Source organism: Styela clava, chromosome 12 (assembly GCF_964204865.1).
Source record: "Styela clava chromosome 12, kaStyClav1.hap1.2, whole genome shotgun sequence".
Lineage (NCBI taxonomy): Eukaryota > Metazoa > Chordata > Ascidiacea > Stolidobranchia > Styelidae > Styela > Styela clava.
Window position 1 is genome coordinate 11254025 of NC_135261.1, and position 18774 is coordinate 11272798.

Here is an 18774-nt window from a genome sequence, read left to right on the forward strand (position 1 = left end):
TCTCATGTAGAATGTTTTGAGGTACAAGTTAGTTTACGGTTCTTGGGAGCTGAAATCATATATATAATATTTTCGGCTTCTGCAAACCCACTTACAGGCGGCTCGCCGCAAGGGGTCACTTCAAGCATAACCCAAATATGAACTTCGCCAGTAATGATTTATTAACATGGGTAATTGAAACATCATCGAAATAGTATTTATGGCCTGTGTATCTGTGCACCTTGAATGTTTTGACGCTTGGTCGATTTGTTTTGTTACGTCATAATGTGATGTTTGAATCAGTAAAACGAATCTGCCCGTGCCTGCTAAAACCTGTCTACTCGCCGCTCTCCTGGTTCAACGGCATTTGTCCTGAGTGATTGGCGAAAATGGCTGGTCCATCGCGTAGTGTGGTATGGAAATTCTTTGAAGTTGTAAAAGAAGATGAATGTAAGGTTAAATGCGAGCTGTGTGGTGGCATTGTGTCCAGAGGCGGGAAATCCTCAAAATCGTTTACCACCTCAAATTTGAAAAAGCACCTTGAAATTTACCACCCAAAAGATTTCGAGGCAGAAAAGAGAAGAATTCGAGAGGAAGAGGCCAAAAGGCACACAGGTACGAGTGTTGAGACGTACTTTAAACGATTTCAGTCGGAATCTGGAGAAACAAACCGCGATCGTAAATCACAGCTCAGCGTAGAAGAAGCTTTTTCAAGATCGAAATTGTGGGACATAAACAGCTCTGAAGCCAAGGTTTTACACCGACTAATTGGAGAAATGATAGCAACGGACTGTCAGCCGTTCTCAATAGTTGAAGACGTGGGCTTTAAACGTTTAATGGGCCATACAAAACCCAGATACAATATCCCTAGTCGCAAATATTTTTCTGAAACTGTGATTCCGTCAATCTATAAATCTGTTCGAGAGAAAGTTCAAATGATCGTCCAGCATTCAGAAAATATAAGTTTTACCAGCGATATATGGACAAGTATAAACAACACGCCGTTTCTAAGCATTACTGCCCATACGATCGATGAACATTTTCAAGATAACGTCATTGTGCTACGCACAATTCATTTTCCGGATTCTCACACTTCTGCAAATATCACAAATATTATCTATCAGGTATTACATGAATTCCACATTCCCAGCTATAAAGTTCACGTGTTTGCGCGAGACAACGGATCAAATATGGTGAGAGGTATAGCGGACACGGGCTATGATGCTCTGCCTTGTTTCCTGCATACGCTCCAACTAGTCCTTAAGGATTCTATTTTGGAGCAAGATGTAATTAAAGAATTGCTTGAACAATGCAAAAGAATCGTTAGTCACTTCAGTCATTCAGCGCTGGCTAATAACAAACTCACCAAACTTCAAAAGCAGCATGGCTTGCCGCAGCATAAGCTCCTCAACAGCGTTCCGACAAGGTGGAATAGTATCTACCTCATGTTGGAGCGAATGTTTGAGCAAAAGGTCGCTATTGCAAATTATGTACTCGATACTCCTAACTTACCAACAATCGATGCTAATAAGTGGAATCTAATGGGTAAATTAGTGAAACTCCTTGAAATATTCCACAAAGTTACTGTTCGACTGAGTGCTCGTTCAAGTACGATATCAGAAATAATTCCACAGGTTAAATATATCATGCACTTGTTGGATGTAGCAATTTCTGGACCGAGATTTCATGGTCTTGGTGGGACACTGACTTCATTCAAAACTTCGGCAAAACTAAGATTTCAAAAGTACATGGATAGCTACAATTGTATTCTCGCAACATTCCTCGACCCAAGGCATAAAGACGTCCTTTTTGGGGCGGAACGCCTTATCGAAACTTCGAAGTTTCATCGAGGTACCATCCGCCAAAGATTGTTGGAGACGCTCGAGAAACGCAAATTAGACGCTGCAATTCATACAGGCGAAAGTGAAACATCATGCTCAAGTGGGACGGAGTCGGGAAGTGATAACGGTAACTTGCCTCCGCGTGAAGACGACTTTAGTGATTTGGATTTCGAAAAATGTTATGATCGTCTTGTGATGGAAACTGAGGATCATGCCACTAATAAGAAATCGTCTAGAAGCGAATCTTTGACATTATTCTCAGAGATTGAGAGATATGTTTCATGTCGCCGAATCGAAAAAGACGAGAATCCCATATACTGGTGGAAACAAAATAAATCGATATTTCCTTGCTTGAGTTCTCTGGCAAACAAATATCTTTCCTGCCCACCATCTTCTGTCGAAAGTGAAAGACTATTTAGCATTGGCGGAAATATTTATACGCCTCATCGAAACAGACTATCACCTGATACTGCTGAGGAGCTAATGTTTTTAAATCATAATCTGAGATATTTTGAATTTCAGTATTAAAGTATCTTGAATGACAGATGTCAATTCGTTGTTGTGATAAAATAAATAAAAATGGCCTTTTTTGAAAGGCAGTGTAGTTTTTGTTGTAGTCAGAATTTGATGATTGTCAGTGTGGTTTAGAGATTAGGGAGTCAGAGCGAACGCAGCGCATCACGGGATACTCCCAAAGTATGTGAACCAAGATGACGGACACCGGTACGTAGTATGTGTACCAGGCTAGGGTTGGGCCATAATTTTAAGTACAAATACTACGGGAGTTACTTGGCTAGTCCCCGAAATCGTGATAGAACTAAAATTGGAATAAAATTATGGTCCTATGGTACACATACCACGTTCCGGTGTCCGCCATCTTGGTTCACATACTTCGGGTGTACCCATCACGGTGCCCAAATTAGCACATTACGGGCGGTGCCACGAACCTAACGAGGACGGGGTCCCCTATCCTTGCGACCAGGAAGCATAAACGGATATTATGTCGTCTAGTATCATGACGTTTTATTGCCGCTTTGAGCTTTTTAAATTCAAATTATTATCAAATTTATCTATGATGGTATTTTTACGTCGTTTATTACATTTTACTATAATTAGCCGGATTGACCCCTATCTCTGTATACGTACACTTTTGGAATGCAAATTATGATGCAATTAATTCAAGTATTTTAATAAACCGTTAGCAGTTTTGACACGTTCCCGTGTTCTGAGATATCCGACTTTCAAGTTGAAATATTATTCACTGTAAATACTGCATGCATACAGGTATTTTATCCCAATCGTCTCGTAAGCCAGAGAGCATTATGTACATATATACACATTGATGTTGTTACATATTATTAGAATATCGGTATCGGAATATCGGTAATATCGGCAATTTTGAATATCGGCGTATCGGTATCGGTATCGGGTCATTTTCGTTGGTATCGGATCGGTATCGGTATCGGTGAAAAAAGTGGTATCGGTACATCTCTAGTTTGGAGTCGAGTGTAAATTTTCCCTGACTACACAGCCCTGTTCATAGTAAATATGTCTAATTTTGTCAAATCCATCAATGACAAATATTCCATACGGCCAATCGGTTTTATAGTTTTTTTTTAATGCTTTTTCAAATCTTCTCCATATTGCAAAGCTTGTTGCTTGTTATGGCGATTATGCTGTAAAGGTTCTTTCAAGCGGTTCCCACGCTAGAGACAGGACGTTTCTAGGAACGTACCTGTTTTTTCTGGTCATGCCATTTTAGTCGGAAATTGTCCGATATCAAAATTCGATGCTTGAAAAATAAACGTAGCTGCAAGCCAAAATGTTTGATTGTTTGACGAAAAAAATCTCTCCGATTGTTTCCTGAAGTGCATAACCGATAATGCTGTGATAGGCCGCGCATTTCGAGCTTCTGGCATTTCTAGATAGCATTTAGTTGATTCAAGGTTTTTGAAACAAGATCGACTATGAAATTGGCTTGGATTCTACGGGAGAAGATGTTATTGACTTTTGTTTCTACCTGTTTATTTTCTGGTAATCATTTATTCTCTTGTTTTTTTTAACAAGCTACTAGTCATATTGATGAAGTTCCAGAGTGAAATTAAAAGTTACTCATGTAATGCAAAAAATGCAATTACTTCAGTCAGGTGTTGACTCGCCATGAGGCAGACTAACTAGATAGTTTAGATTTAGAGAGAGTAATAAGTTGTTTATTTCAAAATAAGCATTACTCCGACTATGCAAATCCAAATGTTAGGCGAATGATTTTGGCAATTAACAAAAAAAATATATATACCGTATATTGTTTAAATTGTAAAAAAAATGTAGTATTATTAGATGTGAATAGAGATAAAAATTGAAATGCTGAACGAAATTCAGGTCGATCACTTGTTAGCCTACTTCAATTTTTTGTTAAGATATAGAATCAACAATATGACTACTTGAAGTATTTGAATGTAGCCAATTTATCCCCAAACAAATAAAACAACAAATGTGTAGTCAATTTCAACGTTCTTCAGCAATTGGATTATTTCTAAAACAGCTATTTTGCTGAAAACAATCTGAATATATATTCCTAGCTATACATAAAGCCTTTAACAATACATTTATTTAATCATTTTTATACACATTCTCTTGGTAAATCGAACGAAAAAAACTAGAAAACTTGATTGTTGGTCGAAAATTTATCTAAACAGAACAATGCTCAAACACTTGGGCATTTAGTTTTTATGACTAATCAAAATTGCAAATCCAGGACTATCGCGTTGAAAATTTATATGTGTATCGGTAAGCATTCAGCTGAGTAAATGTCACGTGGTGCGCATTATGCTCAAAAATAGCTATCAAACTATTGGGTAAAATATTTAGTCGCAAAGGACTACAAAATTGAATGAATAAAAGTATGCTATAGCCTATTCCACAGAAGACTTTTTTATATTTCATTATTTGTGCTCGTAAGTAAGCGTTTTTTTTTGTGCCATCGGCGCATAAATATGAATATATACACACATTTCTCGTTGTCGTTTTCCGGCTGTTCTGGTGGTAAGGACAGCATTATCATCACATTTGCGAAATTTTTTCAGTAATAATTGCGGATATCAGGACATTGAGGTGTTCGGACGAGGCGCGACGGTTTACGGAATTCCACAATGGGTATGATATGTTTAAATATTGCCGGCATCATATTTTACCTTTAAGCAGGTTCAGATATTTTCAAATCTTATATTATGCTATTATAAGCTTTTTGGAATGGCGGGACAAACGAATTAAATTATTTTAAATCATCTCGATTCACTTCTGTGCGAATCATATACATATACATTTATAATTCAAAAACTTGTGTGAAAGCGATATTCCAAATTGATAAAGACATGCAGTAATAACATTTTAAGTCTTGACCGAGTTTACCAACGACCATGAAATTAAGACTTCGAATTGATACTACAAATGCCGATTTATAAATTTTGGTGTTCTAGACTTCTCAATGCAAAATGTGTCAAAGGCTGCCTAACAAGTTCTGTGCCAGTTAAGGGATCAATTGTATACACTGATGACTCAAGCATATGCAAGGCAGCTATACACGCGGGAGTAATCAATAATGATGGAGGATCAGTGCAGGTGACTGCCTTTGCTGTTAAAATCTAATTTCGAATGAATTTCCCGGTCGAGATTGTGTTTACTGTTGAGTATCAGTTTATCAAATGCATGGCTCTTGGACTCGGATCAGAAAAATGCCAACTTCTCATTTAGTGACTGCCTCCACTAGATGAATTTCAGAACCGATATCTACTTTATCTGAAAAGCAAGTTCCAATATATATATTTATTCCCCGCTCAATCAAATTAACAAATTATTGATGAATTTTGACGCTAAAAGTCGTTTATTATAGTCTGTGAAGTCGTATTATGACGTCATAATATATTAGTTAGGGCCTCAAAGGTTTAAGAGGATTCTCACAAACGGCCTAGCCGCATCTAATCATTTAAATCCGGTCAGGTCTGTGACTTTGAAACATAATTCACTCAACAAATATCAATGAAAAATAAAATCAACTATAATTCTTAGAAAACGAATGCGAGATGAAATATATTATCATTATGTTGTCATTTAACAGGTTCGCCGCCTTCCTGGACGCAGATATTATTCATCAACTGTACATAATGGCATTAAATCAACTCACGCTGACCATTGGACGCACAGTTTTTCTTTCAAATTCGGTATTTTTGCTACTATATTGTTAGTTAGAACTTTACCTGTAAAGTACCTGAATATCGCATGTGTCCTTAACGGAAAATAAAGTATTAACCATTTAAGCAAGTAGGTTAAACACGTATTTGTCACCACCCTGAGATTGTCGTGCGTAAGGTTTGGGTACAAGGATCAATCTTATTGCAAATTCTTATGAAATCTGTCATATATTGCTTCGATTTTAAAATGAAATTCCATAATTAAATTTAGAGTCAACCAAGTGTGAACGACCACTGGGACTGCGCTCACACACATTTGCGGACAGAAATTTCAGATCTTCAGGAGTTTTTCTTACGTGGATGGGCGACTGGCATTCTTACAAAGCCCGTCTTGATAAGGGATCATTGGTTAATGCATGGAGACCAGCAGTTGATGATAAAGCACAATGGTGGCAGGTGCGACAAAGAATAGTAATTTATTTGGTACTCGCGAAGTATGAGAACCAAGATGGTGGACACCGGAACGTACTATGTGTACCAGGTTGGATTTGGGGCCATAATTTCATGTACAAATACTACAGGAGTCGCTTGGCTAGTACCTGAACTAAAATAAGGAAAATTGGAAAAAAATTATGGCCTAACCCCAACCTGGAGTACACATACTACGTTCCGGTGTCCGCCATCTTGGTTCACATACTTCGAGAGTACCCTTTATTTATCGAAAGTTCAATTTTTCTAAATTGTTCAGTCAGTTCACAGTCACCTTTTTACAAAAAATATCAATTGATTTATTTAGGTTTAGATCTAATTTTTTTCTAACGTTGATTTTTTCACATAAATACAGGTCGATCTGGGAGAAATTTACGAAGTAAGAGGAATAGTAACCCAGGGATCTAAAAGATTAGGAGAAGAACAGTACATTAAGTCGTTTAACATTCAGAACAAAATTTCTGATCGTTTCGAGTGGCTATATGCATTGAATGAGACTGGATTACCTAAGGTAAAGTTTCAATTCATTCAATTGTAACCTGCTCATTTAATACTATCTCTACGACCTCAAAGTTAGGAAACGGTGGGACTATTATTACATATCTCACTAAAATTTGGGCGTATTTCTTACGTCCCCTACCGTAACATCAACTTCAGAAAAAATGAATGTTGCTCGCTTGTCGTCGTTTTATAGATATATATTATAGAACCCAAAAAAAGATTTTTGGCAGATAAAGCGTTGATTTCCCTGATTTCATATCACTGGGTGTTTCTACACTATATGTATTGGTTTCAGACATTCGAAGGAAACACGGACGCCGACGGAAGAGTGACCAACAATTTTTATCCTAGATTCGCTGCCAGATACCTTCGTTTGATTCCATTATCATGGAAAAATCATATTTCACTGAGGGCAGAAGTAATAGTTTGTGATTAGCCCTGAACCAGACAATGTGAAATAAAGAGAATGGGTTATAATCCAGAGTTTCCCAAACTTTTTGGGCCGCTGACCCCTATTTGAGAATCCTAATTTTGACGGACCCCCACGCTTTGCCTATCAATTCCAGTGCCTTACCAACAAGTAAAGATAATGTTTCAATCCACAACACAGATGACATTAATGTGATGAATTAGCTTGCTTCTCACTGCACAATTTTTCGATTCTCGGAGCAATTTGTGACAAGCAAACCTATAGACCGGGCTGCAAGTCTCTACCTGTATTTTGTCATCATATTTATAAGAGTGAAAATGCTGCATCACAAATGTTGGCCGTTGCAAAAGAATTTTTATTTGACTTTTCTGACAGCAATGCATATTCGTCCGCGAAGCTCAACCAAAAATATGCAATTTCTCTTTAATTGAAATCAATCATTAAATACCGAACAGACTTTACATATCGTTGTGGACCCCCTCTGCAGTTGTCACGGACCCCCGCACCACAGTTTGGGAAACCCTGGGTTATACTGTAATTTTTGTGGACTGTAGATAACATAAAATATAACAAAGCATCTCACAACAAATGTGTGCATTTTAGATTCTCTTAACAGCTTCCAACATCTGCAAACATTAAGTCGTTACTTTAATTCTGACGATTCCTCAGTAAACATTAAATTTGACTTTGCGCTGTCACGTATTCCATTGGTCCACTTATTCAAAATAATCATTTAGTCCAAAAAATTTAAAACAGTTCCCATCAAAAGGTACCGATAGCTAATTTTATATGCATGTTCTACTGTAGTTGTTCCAATCTTTTTCAGTTCGCGAACCACTTTTACTGACATTCATTTTTGCGCGACACACAATGAGATGCTAAATATGAGAAAAGAAACAATGCATCCCCATGCAATTTACTATTAATGCAAAACTTGAGCATGCATATAATATTATCAGATCAAGTCGAGGCTAGTTCTGGCTCAAAGCCATTTCCTGCCTTAATGAAACTACATCAAAGTCATATTTTCTCACTACAATTTTGAGCCTCCCTTTTTGGCTTTAACTTCGTTACCTTTTCTTCTAAAAAAATTATCCATTTTTGGCTTTCAAGAATCAAAGGGAGTTAGGATCTTAAAATAAAGTATATTAACCCTGTTTAGTCAGTATTTGGAATACGGCTCATTAGTAGGGCTGGGAATGGTTAACCGATTCCAGATGATTAACGGTTATGATTTATTTTAACCGTTAACTGACATCTCAGGTACAAATCATCTTCATACCGTACAATATTGTCAAATATGTCATCGCAAATTTATCTCTTGCGGCGTTTAATTCAAAAAAATATTACTAACTGTGTGGGTAAGGAATCAATAAATGTGAAGAATAATGAAAGTACCAAGGTTGCTGATAATGAAAATTTACAATAATAAATTCAGAATCAGTTTTCGGTCGATTTCGAAATATATTGTTCACGATTTCATTGCAAAATCGGATATTCAATGCCATACAACAAGTGTGCAGTTGATGCCGTTTTTCTTTATGATATATATCTCGAAGTAGAATTTGCACATCGAACACTAAAAATTTGTCACATAAATGACGTTTAACAACGGAATCGGGTTTTCTAAAATATTTCCACATGCCCGAACCACGCTGCCTATCTTTTGCAGCAGAGGAATCATGAAACTATCTCGATTCGTGAATAATTTTGAGCGATACCGGGATAAGAACACGCAAAATTACTTTATAACCATTGTGACGTAACAAGCTGAAATTATAAATATTACCCGGTTAACGGTTAAAGTGTTTTCCCTGAAATTCCCAGCCCTACTCATTAGACTTAAAATTACCAATTACATAAACCGGCGTCTTTGCTACTGCCAACACAAATTACTAATCTGCCTAGTAGCCTACCTGCAGTTTCCAACATGTAAGGGCGTACTGAAATACTAACGGCATACGGCGCATAATTTGAATTGTTACGTAATGATAATGCCACAATTTTCCGATCAAGTCGACGTATGTAACATTTGGAAATACTTCGCGACGCACCCTGAATAGCGTTGCAACACACCAGTGGTTAAATTGTCAACTGCCTGAATTTCAATTGTTACCCTGCAATTGATTTCTTACCGATTAGTCACTGTTACGGAATCCAACGATTTTCGTGTAAAGATCAGTTGTTGTCAATTTGTAATTACGCTGGGAATAGATAAGCTTTCTAGCAACGAATAAAATGACTTAAGAATTTTCAGTAGTTGACCATGCAGGTGTCACCAAGAAAGATATCACTTTTATATATACAAGCCTCAAAACTTTGCCGACAATTATTTTCTCAAGTATATATATATATCCTTTTGTTACCGAAGATTCACACAATGTCCCTTCAATTTTGCCAAGATGCATCTGTATCTGAGTATAACACTGGGGGTATGTGAAAATTGGAACAAACTTTATTGGGTAATATGTTTTCTACCAATTCCCAAGATAAAAAAAACTTTTCCAAGATGCAGCCATACACAACTTATTATAAAAACATGGCACGATTGCATAGTTCTGTACTGGAAAATAATTATTTCTGTACAAATACATAGAAATAAGCAGTGAGAACCAATTTATGAAACAAAATGAATTTCTCAGTAACCCAAGATAGTACTACAGTGTAAGAAAACTAGTTTAAAAGAAATGGGAATTCCAGATAACTGATCTGAACTGATATTTCTAAGTTTTAAGGGGATAGAACCAAAGAGGTTAAAGCCTATTGTACAATTACCAATCTATAACCTTATTTGTTAACCACTGCAGTAATCGCCAATGCATATAGAGCGACTGGGAAGTAACTGAATTTGAAATATCTTTTCTAAAATAATAAGTAATGTTCAGCGAATAAATTTACGAAAACCTTGTTGATTCAAAGTAATGAAATACGGTAATGCACAATGGCTCGTTAGATAAGATTGATTTTCTACTTTTTTCAAGAGCTAGAAGTGAAACTAAGTTTCTTTTTTATCTAACGATCCTATACCAAAGTCTCAAAATGACAAATCTTGAAATGAAGACATTCTAAATTATTCTCAAAATCAAAAATGAACTGGATCAAATATAGCGAATTCAGAGTGTATTCCAATACACCTAGATCATCACTTATCCAATGGATCACAAAGAATTTAATGTTTCGCAATTACAAAGATTTATCCTACAAAGTATGGTTTCTATTTAAACTTTCTAAGGTTAACTTTATAAGTGCTACGAAAAAATGAATTCTAAAGAAATAAAGTTTTGCAGAGAACAAAATAATACTACTACAAATCTTTTTCGACTCTGATTTGAAAGTAGCAAGCTTTTAAAGTCGTAAACATTATTCCTTTCTCCCCTTTGCACATATCAGGCTCTAAGAAATCTTCAATCAGCTGAATTTCACAACCCAGGTGGCTTATTCTTAAAAATAGTAAAGTATATTAGTCCGCATAATTATCTTTAAAAAGTTAAAATTTCAAAATTTCTATCAACCTCGAACGAATAACGACGTATTGAAACACCGGAAACAAATCATCCATTGACCAAGTATGGGTTTGCTTGTGATGAGTGAGCACAGTCGCGTTGATTGCCTGCAAAACATATTCGATAAAGTCGTTTTACACCTGGAATTAGTAAAATAGTATCAAATTCAAATAAAACTAGAAAATTATTGGTCTAAGGTTGGTGCCCTGTGCTACAACCTGCGTATTCACACTTCAAATTGCACATATATATGTAGTTGCATTACATTGTGCAGAATTTATTAAATTAAACCTTAACTGAGCTTAATGTCAATCATGAAGTAAAATATTTTTTTGAATAAGATGAATATCTACATACCTTGAAAGTGCTGTAAATGACATTCAATTTTTCAGCAGGTATAAAAGTCGTACTGATAAGTTGTAATGTTTCAACTGCACTCAAAAAACTACAATCTTGCGCTTGTGCAACTAACAAATGCCTCCATTTACTTGATTCTGCCTGCTCTGTAAAAAGTAAAAGGGTTTCATTAACAGTTAGGGGGTCAAGAGTGGTTCGAAGGTGCTTATACGGTTATACCTACCAACTGTATCATATAGCTGACCATCTTCGGGGGACAATTCCAGAGGAGGAATTTCCTTCTCATCGAGAAGCCAAAATTTCCTGCAAAAACGAGATTTTCAGATCATTTTAAATGCACAACCCTAGTTCATGAAACAGACCTGCTACTGCACTGTCAGTAACTCCTTATATTCAGGAAGTATTAGATAGTAAACATTTTATCAATTTCACTTTGAGCGACGATTGGGATAAATGATGCATCATGAATTAGTGTCTTGCAACCAGCTAATACTTTGCATATTGTTATAGAAACATAATGATGAGCTAGTAGGAAAATCTCAAGGAAAATTTGGATAGCAGACCTATTAAAAATGAACTTGTTATTTCGAAATTGTAAATTGACAACCTCATAATCGAGCACTTCAGAAAGATATTAGCTGTATAATACAGCCTATCTATCTAATTGGCTGTGCATACAAAGAGTTGTTGGGATAATAAGTCGATGTACTTGAGAATGAATTGGATGTGATGATAACCAATGCCATGTTAATTATGTGCAAGTATTAATCTACAAATCTGTATTCGATACCCTTTTTTTGGACCTCCTGAAGTATGCGCACCAAGTTGGCTTACAACCTGAACGCAGGTTTTGTACAAGGTTAGGGTTCAGATTGTGCGACATCTTGGTGCGCATACTTCAGGAGTACCCTTTTTTTACTGGTTGGAAAAAAAAATAAAAAACTTGATTGATTGATAATACACAACTCACGGTTTAACTCCAAGAAATGATAATAATGCGACATCGGGATGTCTGTTCAATCTAGTAACTCGTTCCCAGTATGATTTATCCTCGTTTTCATTTTTAAGTGCGTACAAAGTGAATAACGTTGGATATACTCTGGGTAGAAGTACAGGCAATAGTAAATCGCCGGCAGTTACCTAAAAAATTTTTATAACATGGAAATCTCTCTAAACATACGGGCAAGAATGAAGACAACTGTGATATAATAGGATCGGTTTTTCATATTCATTCCAATAGTCGATAGAACAGCTTAATCATAGGACCAGTCATGGCCACTCGTTCTGTTACCGGTTCATGTCGGTTATGGGAATAGTTAACCAGTTATTTGTTTAGATGCATAGAGAGTATAGAATGTGCAATCTCAAGCGTTTCGATTCTTTTCTTGCTGATTTTATCTTTCATTGTATTTGACTAATGGCATTGAATTTGGCAGATATTGCTCTGTTCAGATCTGTATAAATCCGAAACCTCCAACTGGAAGAAAAGTGAGGACAATTTGATTTAATCCATCCCTATCCAAGATCTACTTGAATAGTATAAAGGTTTTTGTTTTTAGGTTATCACGGTAAATGGGAAATATGGTATTAACTGAACTAAATGTAAATAAATAGATGCAATACACTCACATAATCAATATTATTTGTCAAGTCCTCGGAATTACTTTCTCCATCGTGAATGTCGACAATTTTCATGTGTGATATTCCATGATCTTTATCAAGCATTGGGAACATGTATCTAAGAAGAAGAATCCAATATTAAACTTATTAATAAAACATTGTTTATTATAGAAATATATCTTTTGGGTTATTTCTTTGATTATTTACGACGATCTCATCCCTTCATTCTGTGAACAAAAACTAGCTCATACATTGTCTTGAGTAAATGTGAATACATTATAAAATATTATCTTGTTGGACACGGGGTGGATCTATGGATCGTATTCTTATTGCTCATTGATCTTGATAGGATCTCTGTATTTGTCTGTTAGACACTTTCGTACGTTACGCAATATCTCACGAAAGCGAGGTTGAATCTGCTCAAAATTTTGTACCTGCATTCATCATATCTCGGACCAGAAGTCCTATTGATTTTGGATGTATTATGTCGTATAATTAGCGAGTTATTGATTATTTAGTGATGAGACATGAGGTGTAGCTATTGAGTCAGAGCGAAGGATACACGCCGCTAGATTGATAAGTCGGTGGTCTTTGATCGCTATCTCGTTATGTTGTTGTTGTTCTTCCACTTCTTGTTAATATTTATCTTCTTCTTGTTAGAAAAAAAATCCCTTTTCTCTTTACTACTGGACCAATTAGTATCTTCAAAATTTTCTGGGATTAAAGATTGTTGATGACGCTAGAAGACTAATAATTTTTATTTATTCCCAAATTTCATATGAGAGCTGACATTTTATTCAAAATTTCTCTGTATTATTTCGCATCATGAAGACATGGTTTCTAATCCGCCAAGCATGGCGACTGTCTACCGTGTTTATTTTGTGAACTCGTGCTATGCGAAAGTTGGAAGATTATTTGATACCGCTAACACATTGCAGACTAGATACTGTGAACTACTTTCTTTGGTCTCGGTGCCCATATATTTGAGCATTGCTCTCTGAGTGTGAATAATTATATGCATATTAAAGTTGATGAACTTGACAGACTTGCACAACCTCACCCTGATCTCTAGGAAATTATAGTTAGTGGTCTACTAAGTTTTTGATAAACCTGAAGACTTGAGATTCGACATAGGGACTACAGAACACAACACCATAAGTTTGATAATAGACTCAGCTACCGAATTCAGCACAGATTGAATCCCATATTAACAATTTGACTCTTTCTTCAAACCGATTTGGTTCCCAAAAATTTGATAGTTATTTGCAAATATAATATTCTTACTGTAGAATATCATATGATCTTCGTACAAATGATCGCACATCTGCTACTGCTTGAGTGAGCAACCATTTGTGGGCACCGGTGCCAGAGTACGAATCACGAAAGACGTTCCCCAATGATTCAACCAACTCTCCCAATGGATGTAATGTGGTACTAAATGCCTGAATACAAAAAAGCTTGAAAATTATTATCCGTTGTCAGAATAGGAAGGACAATTTGTTCGTTAAAACTGTAGCAAAAATAATTTAGTTTGTGATAATATTTCAGAAAGACTTGGCGGATGGGTCATCAGGCTGAGCGGTACTAAAAGACTACCTGCGACCATAATTGTGAGAGAATTGATGACTCCTCACCGCCATAGGGTAGCTAGTCAGATAAGGCTTCCTCAACCATCGACCGGCAAACTAATCTTATACCAAACAAAGACGAGAGGTCATGGTACAATTAAGCCGTCTCATCAGATTTCCTCTCACACAAGGAAAATATGAAAATCTTATCCTAAAGCAATCTGGATTGAATATTCAACATCTATAAATAATAAGCTAAAATTGTACTGCAGTTAATATAAAATCATATAAAATCTTCATAAAAGGACCAACAAAATTCTTCGTTACCTGTGCTAGGTATTCTCGAATACAATTTACATCATCTTTGGTCAAATTGGAGTTTCCTTCAGTGACGACAGAAGGAACCTTTTCCAACCAATGTAATTTTGTCTCGTCTGCTTTTCTAATTATGAACATCAAAACAAGAGCAACAATTCAAGAAGATTAGGTTGAATTACAGCAAAATATATTTAACTTTACTGAATTTTTGTGAACCAGAGTAATAATTCCAAAATTTCAGAAGAACTTACTTTTGTGGTGACAGACGTGGTTGATTAAATTCCTTTCGTTTTCTTTTAGAATTAGCCATAGCTATTGAAACTGAATCCCATACTTTTCTTGTTTCTGGCACTTTTTCGTCATCCTTATGAAAGAGTATTTATTTATTATTTAGTGAAAAACTGTCGATAAACTTGAACCTAGAACTTCAAACTTGTATCTACACAAGTTATTCACTGTTTTGCGAATAGAATGTCTAAATAGTCATATCACTACAGCAAAACCAATGTACTTTTTGATCTTATCTCTCAGGCCAGGAGACATCTTTTGGTCAGGGTTTCAAAGCTGTACTTCAGTGGTGTGACACATCATGTTAAGCGCTGGAAATACGCTCGCTAACGCGCCTCTAATTACCATGCGTGTGTTCGCAGGTTCGAACCCATGCGGGGTAAATTAGGTGCAAGAGGATTGCTGGACTCCTTGCCGCCGTAGGGTGGTTCACGTCACCGCTGGTAGTCTACGGGTTCCTCGACCATCAAGTTCATGCATCTGAAAACAAATAACTGGCTAACTAATCCCATCCGCGACGTGGAATGGTGATCGGATGAGAACCTATCCTTAGTTCCCATTTTAGGTGGTACTATTAAAAAAACTATTAAAACATGCGATTTTATGAAAACCTCGAAATGTGATAATTTGGTTATACTGGGCAATAAATTCCAGAATTTCATTTCGCGAATAAACTTTATTTTAATTAATTGAAATGAATATATGGTACAGATGATTATGACATAATGCTGATTTCCAATCTGGAAAATTACTCATTAAATCATGACTTCAGTTTATTGGATACAAAGAATGTTGGTGTATTATTTTGTTAAATTGTTGATCTTGGGATTGCAAAAAATTTTGTTTCTTTGCAATTGATAGAAAAAATATAGTTCCAATATTTAGCACTTAAAAATGGAAGAAGTCACTTAAACATAAACTAAGTCCGACGGGGCCTGATATTTCACCCAAATTTTGATGGTTTTTATAATTCATTGGCACATCTTCAACAAACATTATGGTGCAATTTCTAATTAAATGTTATAATCAGTTATAAATGATTCATTTACCATTCGGCCCTAATTTTGCAGACAACTCAGTGACCATATTAGTCATTTGACTTAAACTCCATAAATGACCAAAACTAAAACAAGACTTTAAAAAAAGCCACTTTTCTTGGGCTATAAGTTTTCTTGTCACTTCAAAATTTCTAGAACCCTACCTGTATGAGGAGACAATATAGATTATTGTTAAAAAATCACATGCTTAAATCAATACCAAGATACACACACCTTTATTAAACAACCGAGGGCAGTTTGGCACTGAGAAAATATCTCTGTCCACTTGAGGTCAGGATGGAGTGAAAGAGGAAACGATCTGATATGTTTGTTTTCCACATGCTTTCTCATGATATGACGATTGTATCGCCTAATAAAAAAAGGTAAAATGTTATTGTATTATATTCAATTTAACACCTACAAGTTGAGCCTTTAGCCATAACATCTGTTCATAATCATCATTATTTTATGCAAATTTATTGTCAAAATATTTGCTATACACAAGTGTATAACAAAGTGTATTGTAACAGACATGGCTGACATGGAACTTAGGCCCTCGCACGGTAATCAGTAATGCGCGATTGCAAGCTTGTCCCTAATGCTCATCACGTTGCGTAGGCCGTCGATACTATCTTCGTTTAATAGAATTGCTGTAACCACACATCGGTGACGGCTACCTACACCATCGAGTTTATGCATCTGATGCAAATACTATTGTACTGACCTTAGTATACTCTTCGTATGATCTTTATGGGCAAAATTATTGAAACTTGGCGTGATGTCAATCGGCGTTCCTGGACTAGTTGGCCTGGTTGAATTGCTATGTGATAAATCAAGACGAATCAAATTGCCTGAAACTCTGATATTATCACCCCATGGACCAGAAAATGATCCTTCTAACTTGTCTCCAGTAGGAAGAGTGAGGCGACCTAAAACGCAAAGAAATTCAGAATAAATCTCTACTTAGGATGGAAAGATTTTGAGGAAAGAGGAATAGGAAAAAATCTAAGGACTCAAAATTTCAAGTACAAAAAACTCAAGTACCTTTTCCATTCAAAATTAGTCCTGCAGTAAGATGACCTTCGAATGTATAACGACCTTCAATCAGTAAAGTATCTCCAGCCATAACACCATGCGAAAATCGACCTAAATATTTTAATACCATCTCAATTTTAATAAAAACAAACAATACTCAAATTTGTTCGCTCAGAAAACCAAATGATCAATCACTTCAATTCATTGTCGCTAAAATAATCCTCCCCGAATATTTAGAATCATTCATAGAACTGGATTTATTCTTTTCAAATATTGCCATAGGCATTAAAAAATATTCATCAATATTCCTGGCACAAAAATGACATGAGCACCATAAAAATATAATAAACTAATTATTTCAGTAGGTTATGTAGTGTAGATACATCAGTTATACTTTTACTATATTACGACAATATGTGGTTGCAACTCTATAGATTTTCAGTTATTATATTAGTAACGAATAATTTGCGATTAACAATTTTTACTTTGTCCGTAAAGTCCGTCCAGTGTTACCAGAATACCAATTCCATGTCTTTCATCATTCATCCACATACCAAGATATTTTTCACCTCTGAACAGGAAAAAATTATTTCAGATCTGTACAGTTCTAAGCTGGTTTTCAATAAAAAAGATCATAAAATGCATCTCTATTTTACATAATTTTTTAGTGCAGCATTGCCAGAAAATCTCATATACCTAAGAGCACATTCGGTGTGAATTATCCGTGCTCCCGTAGTATGTGAACCAAGATGGCGGATACCAGAACGTAGTATGTGTACCAGGTTAGGGTTAAGCCATAATTTTAATTTCATTTTCCTTATTTTAATTCTATTACGAGTTCGGGGATTATCCAAGTGACTCCTGTAGTATTTGTACCTGAAATCATGGCCTAACCTGGTACACATGCTACGAAAGTACCGAATTATCTGGTTACTTCAGACCTAAATATTGGTGACACAAACTAAGATATGTGTTAACTAAAAATAAAAGAGAAAGCTACTAAAAAAAAGAGTGTTTTTTATAATTTCCTTTGAATCCTAGCCATAAGGTGCATATTTCCTCCGAAATTTTGCAATTTTCACACATATGCAAAATTATGGATACGATAAAACGGAACCCAGGTCATTCGTAATATATTCTAGAGAGAACTTTTATGCCAAGCGTCCTAGATTACTAAAACTTCAAGTTATCATAGCTTTATTTTTAAAAATCTCCAAATTATACTTTGTGATATTGTCCTCAACGCCAAATCCACAACGATGATCTTTCTTCCAGGCACCAACATAGACAGAACCTTCAGTCACAGACCCAGTACGCAACACACCGTGCCCATCTCTCATACCAGCAATAAATGAGCCTGATTAGGAAATTTTTGTAATTGAGTAACACTTTTGCTTTTGCTCACTTTTGTGTATCAGCTTCAAAAATGTTGCAGCTGCTTATAAAAAGTAACTTAAAAGCTTGGTATAGTGTACTTATAATTTTTCGGTTAATTACTGGTCGGACAAGGAACTAAACATAAGTTAAATCCCTATCATGTAATACTGAGAATATAGGAAGACACGTGAAGCAATTAGCCATGTGAAATAATATACCCTCAATTCATACAACTTTCAATACT

At 35.8% G+C, this 18774-nt stretch overlaps 3 protein-coding genes across 5 annotated transcripts in view; 2 read left to right on the plus strand and 1 right to left on the minus strand.

Annotated features, from left to right (window-relative positions):
• On the plus strand, positions 1-2919 carry LOC144430781 (zinc finger BED domain-containing protein 4-like). The gene has a single exon (XM_078118867.1). The coding sequence runs from the start codon at positions 369-371 to the stop codon at positions 2346-2348; it is 1980 nt and encodes a 659-aa protein (XP_077974993.1). The 5' UTR covers positions 1-368; the 3' UTR covers positions 2349-2919.
• Positions 2920-3646: 727 nt separating this feature from the next.
• LOC120329819 (retinoschisin-like) lies at positions 3647-8016 on the plus strand. The gene is made up of 7 exons (XM_039396604.2): positions 3647-3854; positions 4904-4973; positions 5297-5438; positions 5935-6037; positions 6279-6463; positions 6852-7007; positions 7293-8016. Exons 1-7 carry the CDS (start codon positions 3788-3790, stop codon positions 7431-7433), a joined length of 864 nt encoding a protein of 287 aa, XP_039252538.2. The 5' UTR covers positions 3647-3787; the 3' UTR covers positions 7434-8016.
• A 1921-nt stretch (positions 8017-9937) lies between these two features.
• The window catches only part of LOC120330076 (alsin-like), a 30052-nt gene continuing 21215 nt past the window's right edge, over positions 9938-18774 (minus strand). For 2 of the 3 annotated variants that reach the window (XM_078118273.1, XM_039396899.2), the window contains exons 26-39: positions 18378-18510; positions 17639-17724; positions 17163-17264; positions 16843-17047; positions 16353-16488; positions 15045-15157; positions 14803-14917; positions 14192-14349; positions 12917-13025; positions 12258-12427; positions 11511-11590; positions 11288-11433; positions 10940-11037; positions 9938-10867 (exon numbers count right to left, since the gene is read on the minus strand). In XM_078118273.1, the coding sequence (XP_077974399.1) occupies positions 10732-10867; positions 10940-11037; positions 11288-11433; positions 11511-11590; positions 12258-12427; positions 12917-13025; positions 14192-14349; positions 14803-14917; positions 15045-15157; positions 16353-16488; positions 16843-17047; positions 17163-17264; positions 17639-17724; positions 18378-18510 (1787 nt within the window). In that variant the 3' untranslated portion in view covers positions 9938-10731. Of the gene's footprint in view, positions 10868-10939; positions 11038-11287; positions 11434-11510; positions 11591-12257; positions 12428-12916; positions 13026-14191; positions 14350-14802; positions 14918-15044; positions 15158-16352; positions 16489-16842; positions 17048-17162; positions 17265-17638; positions 17725-18377; positions 18511-18774 lie in introns of those variants that run through there. The other variant, XR_013479487.1, reaches the window with a different exon arrangement.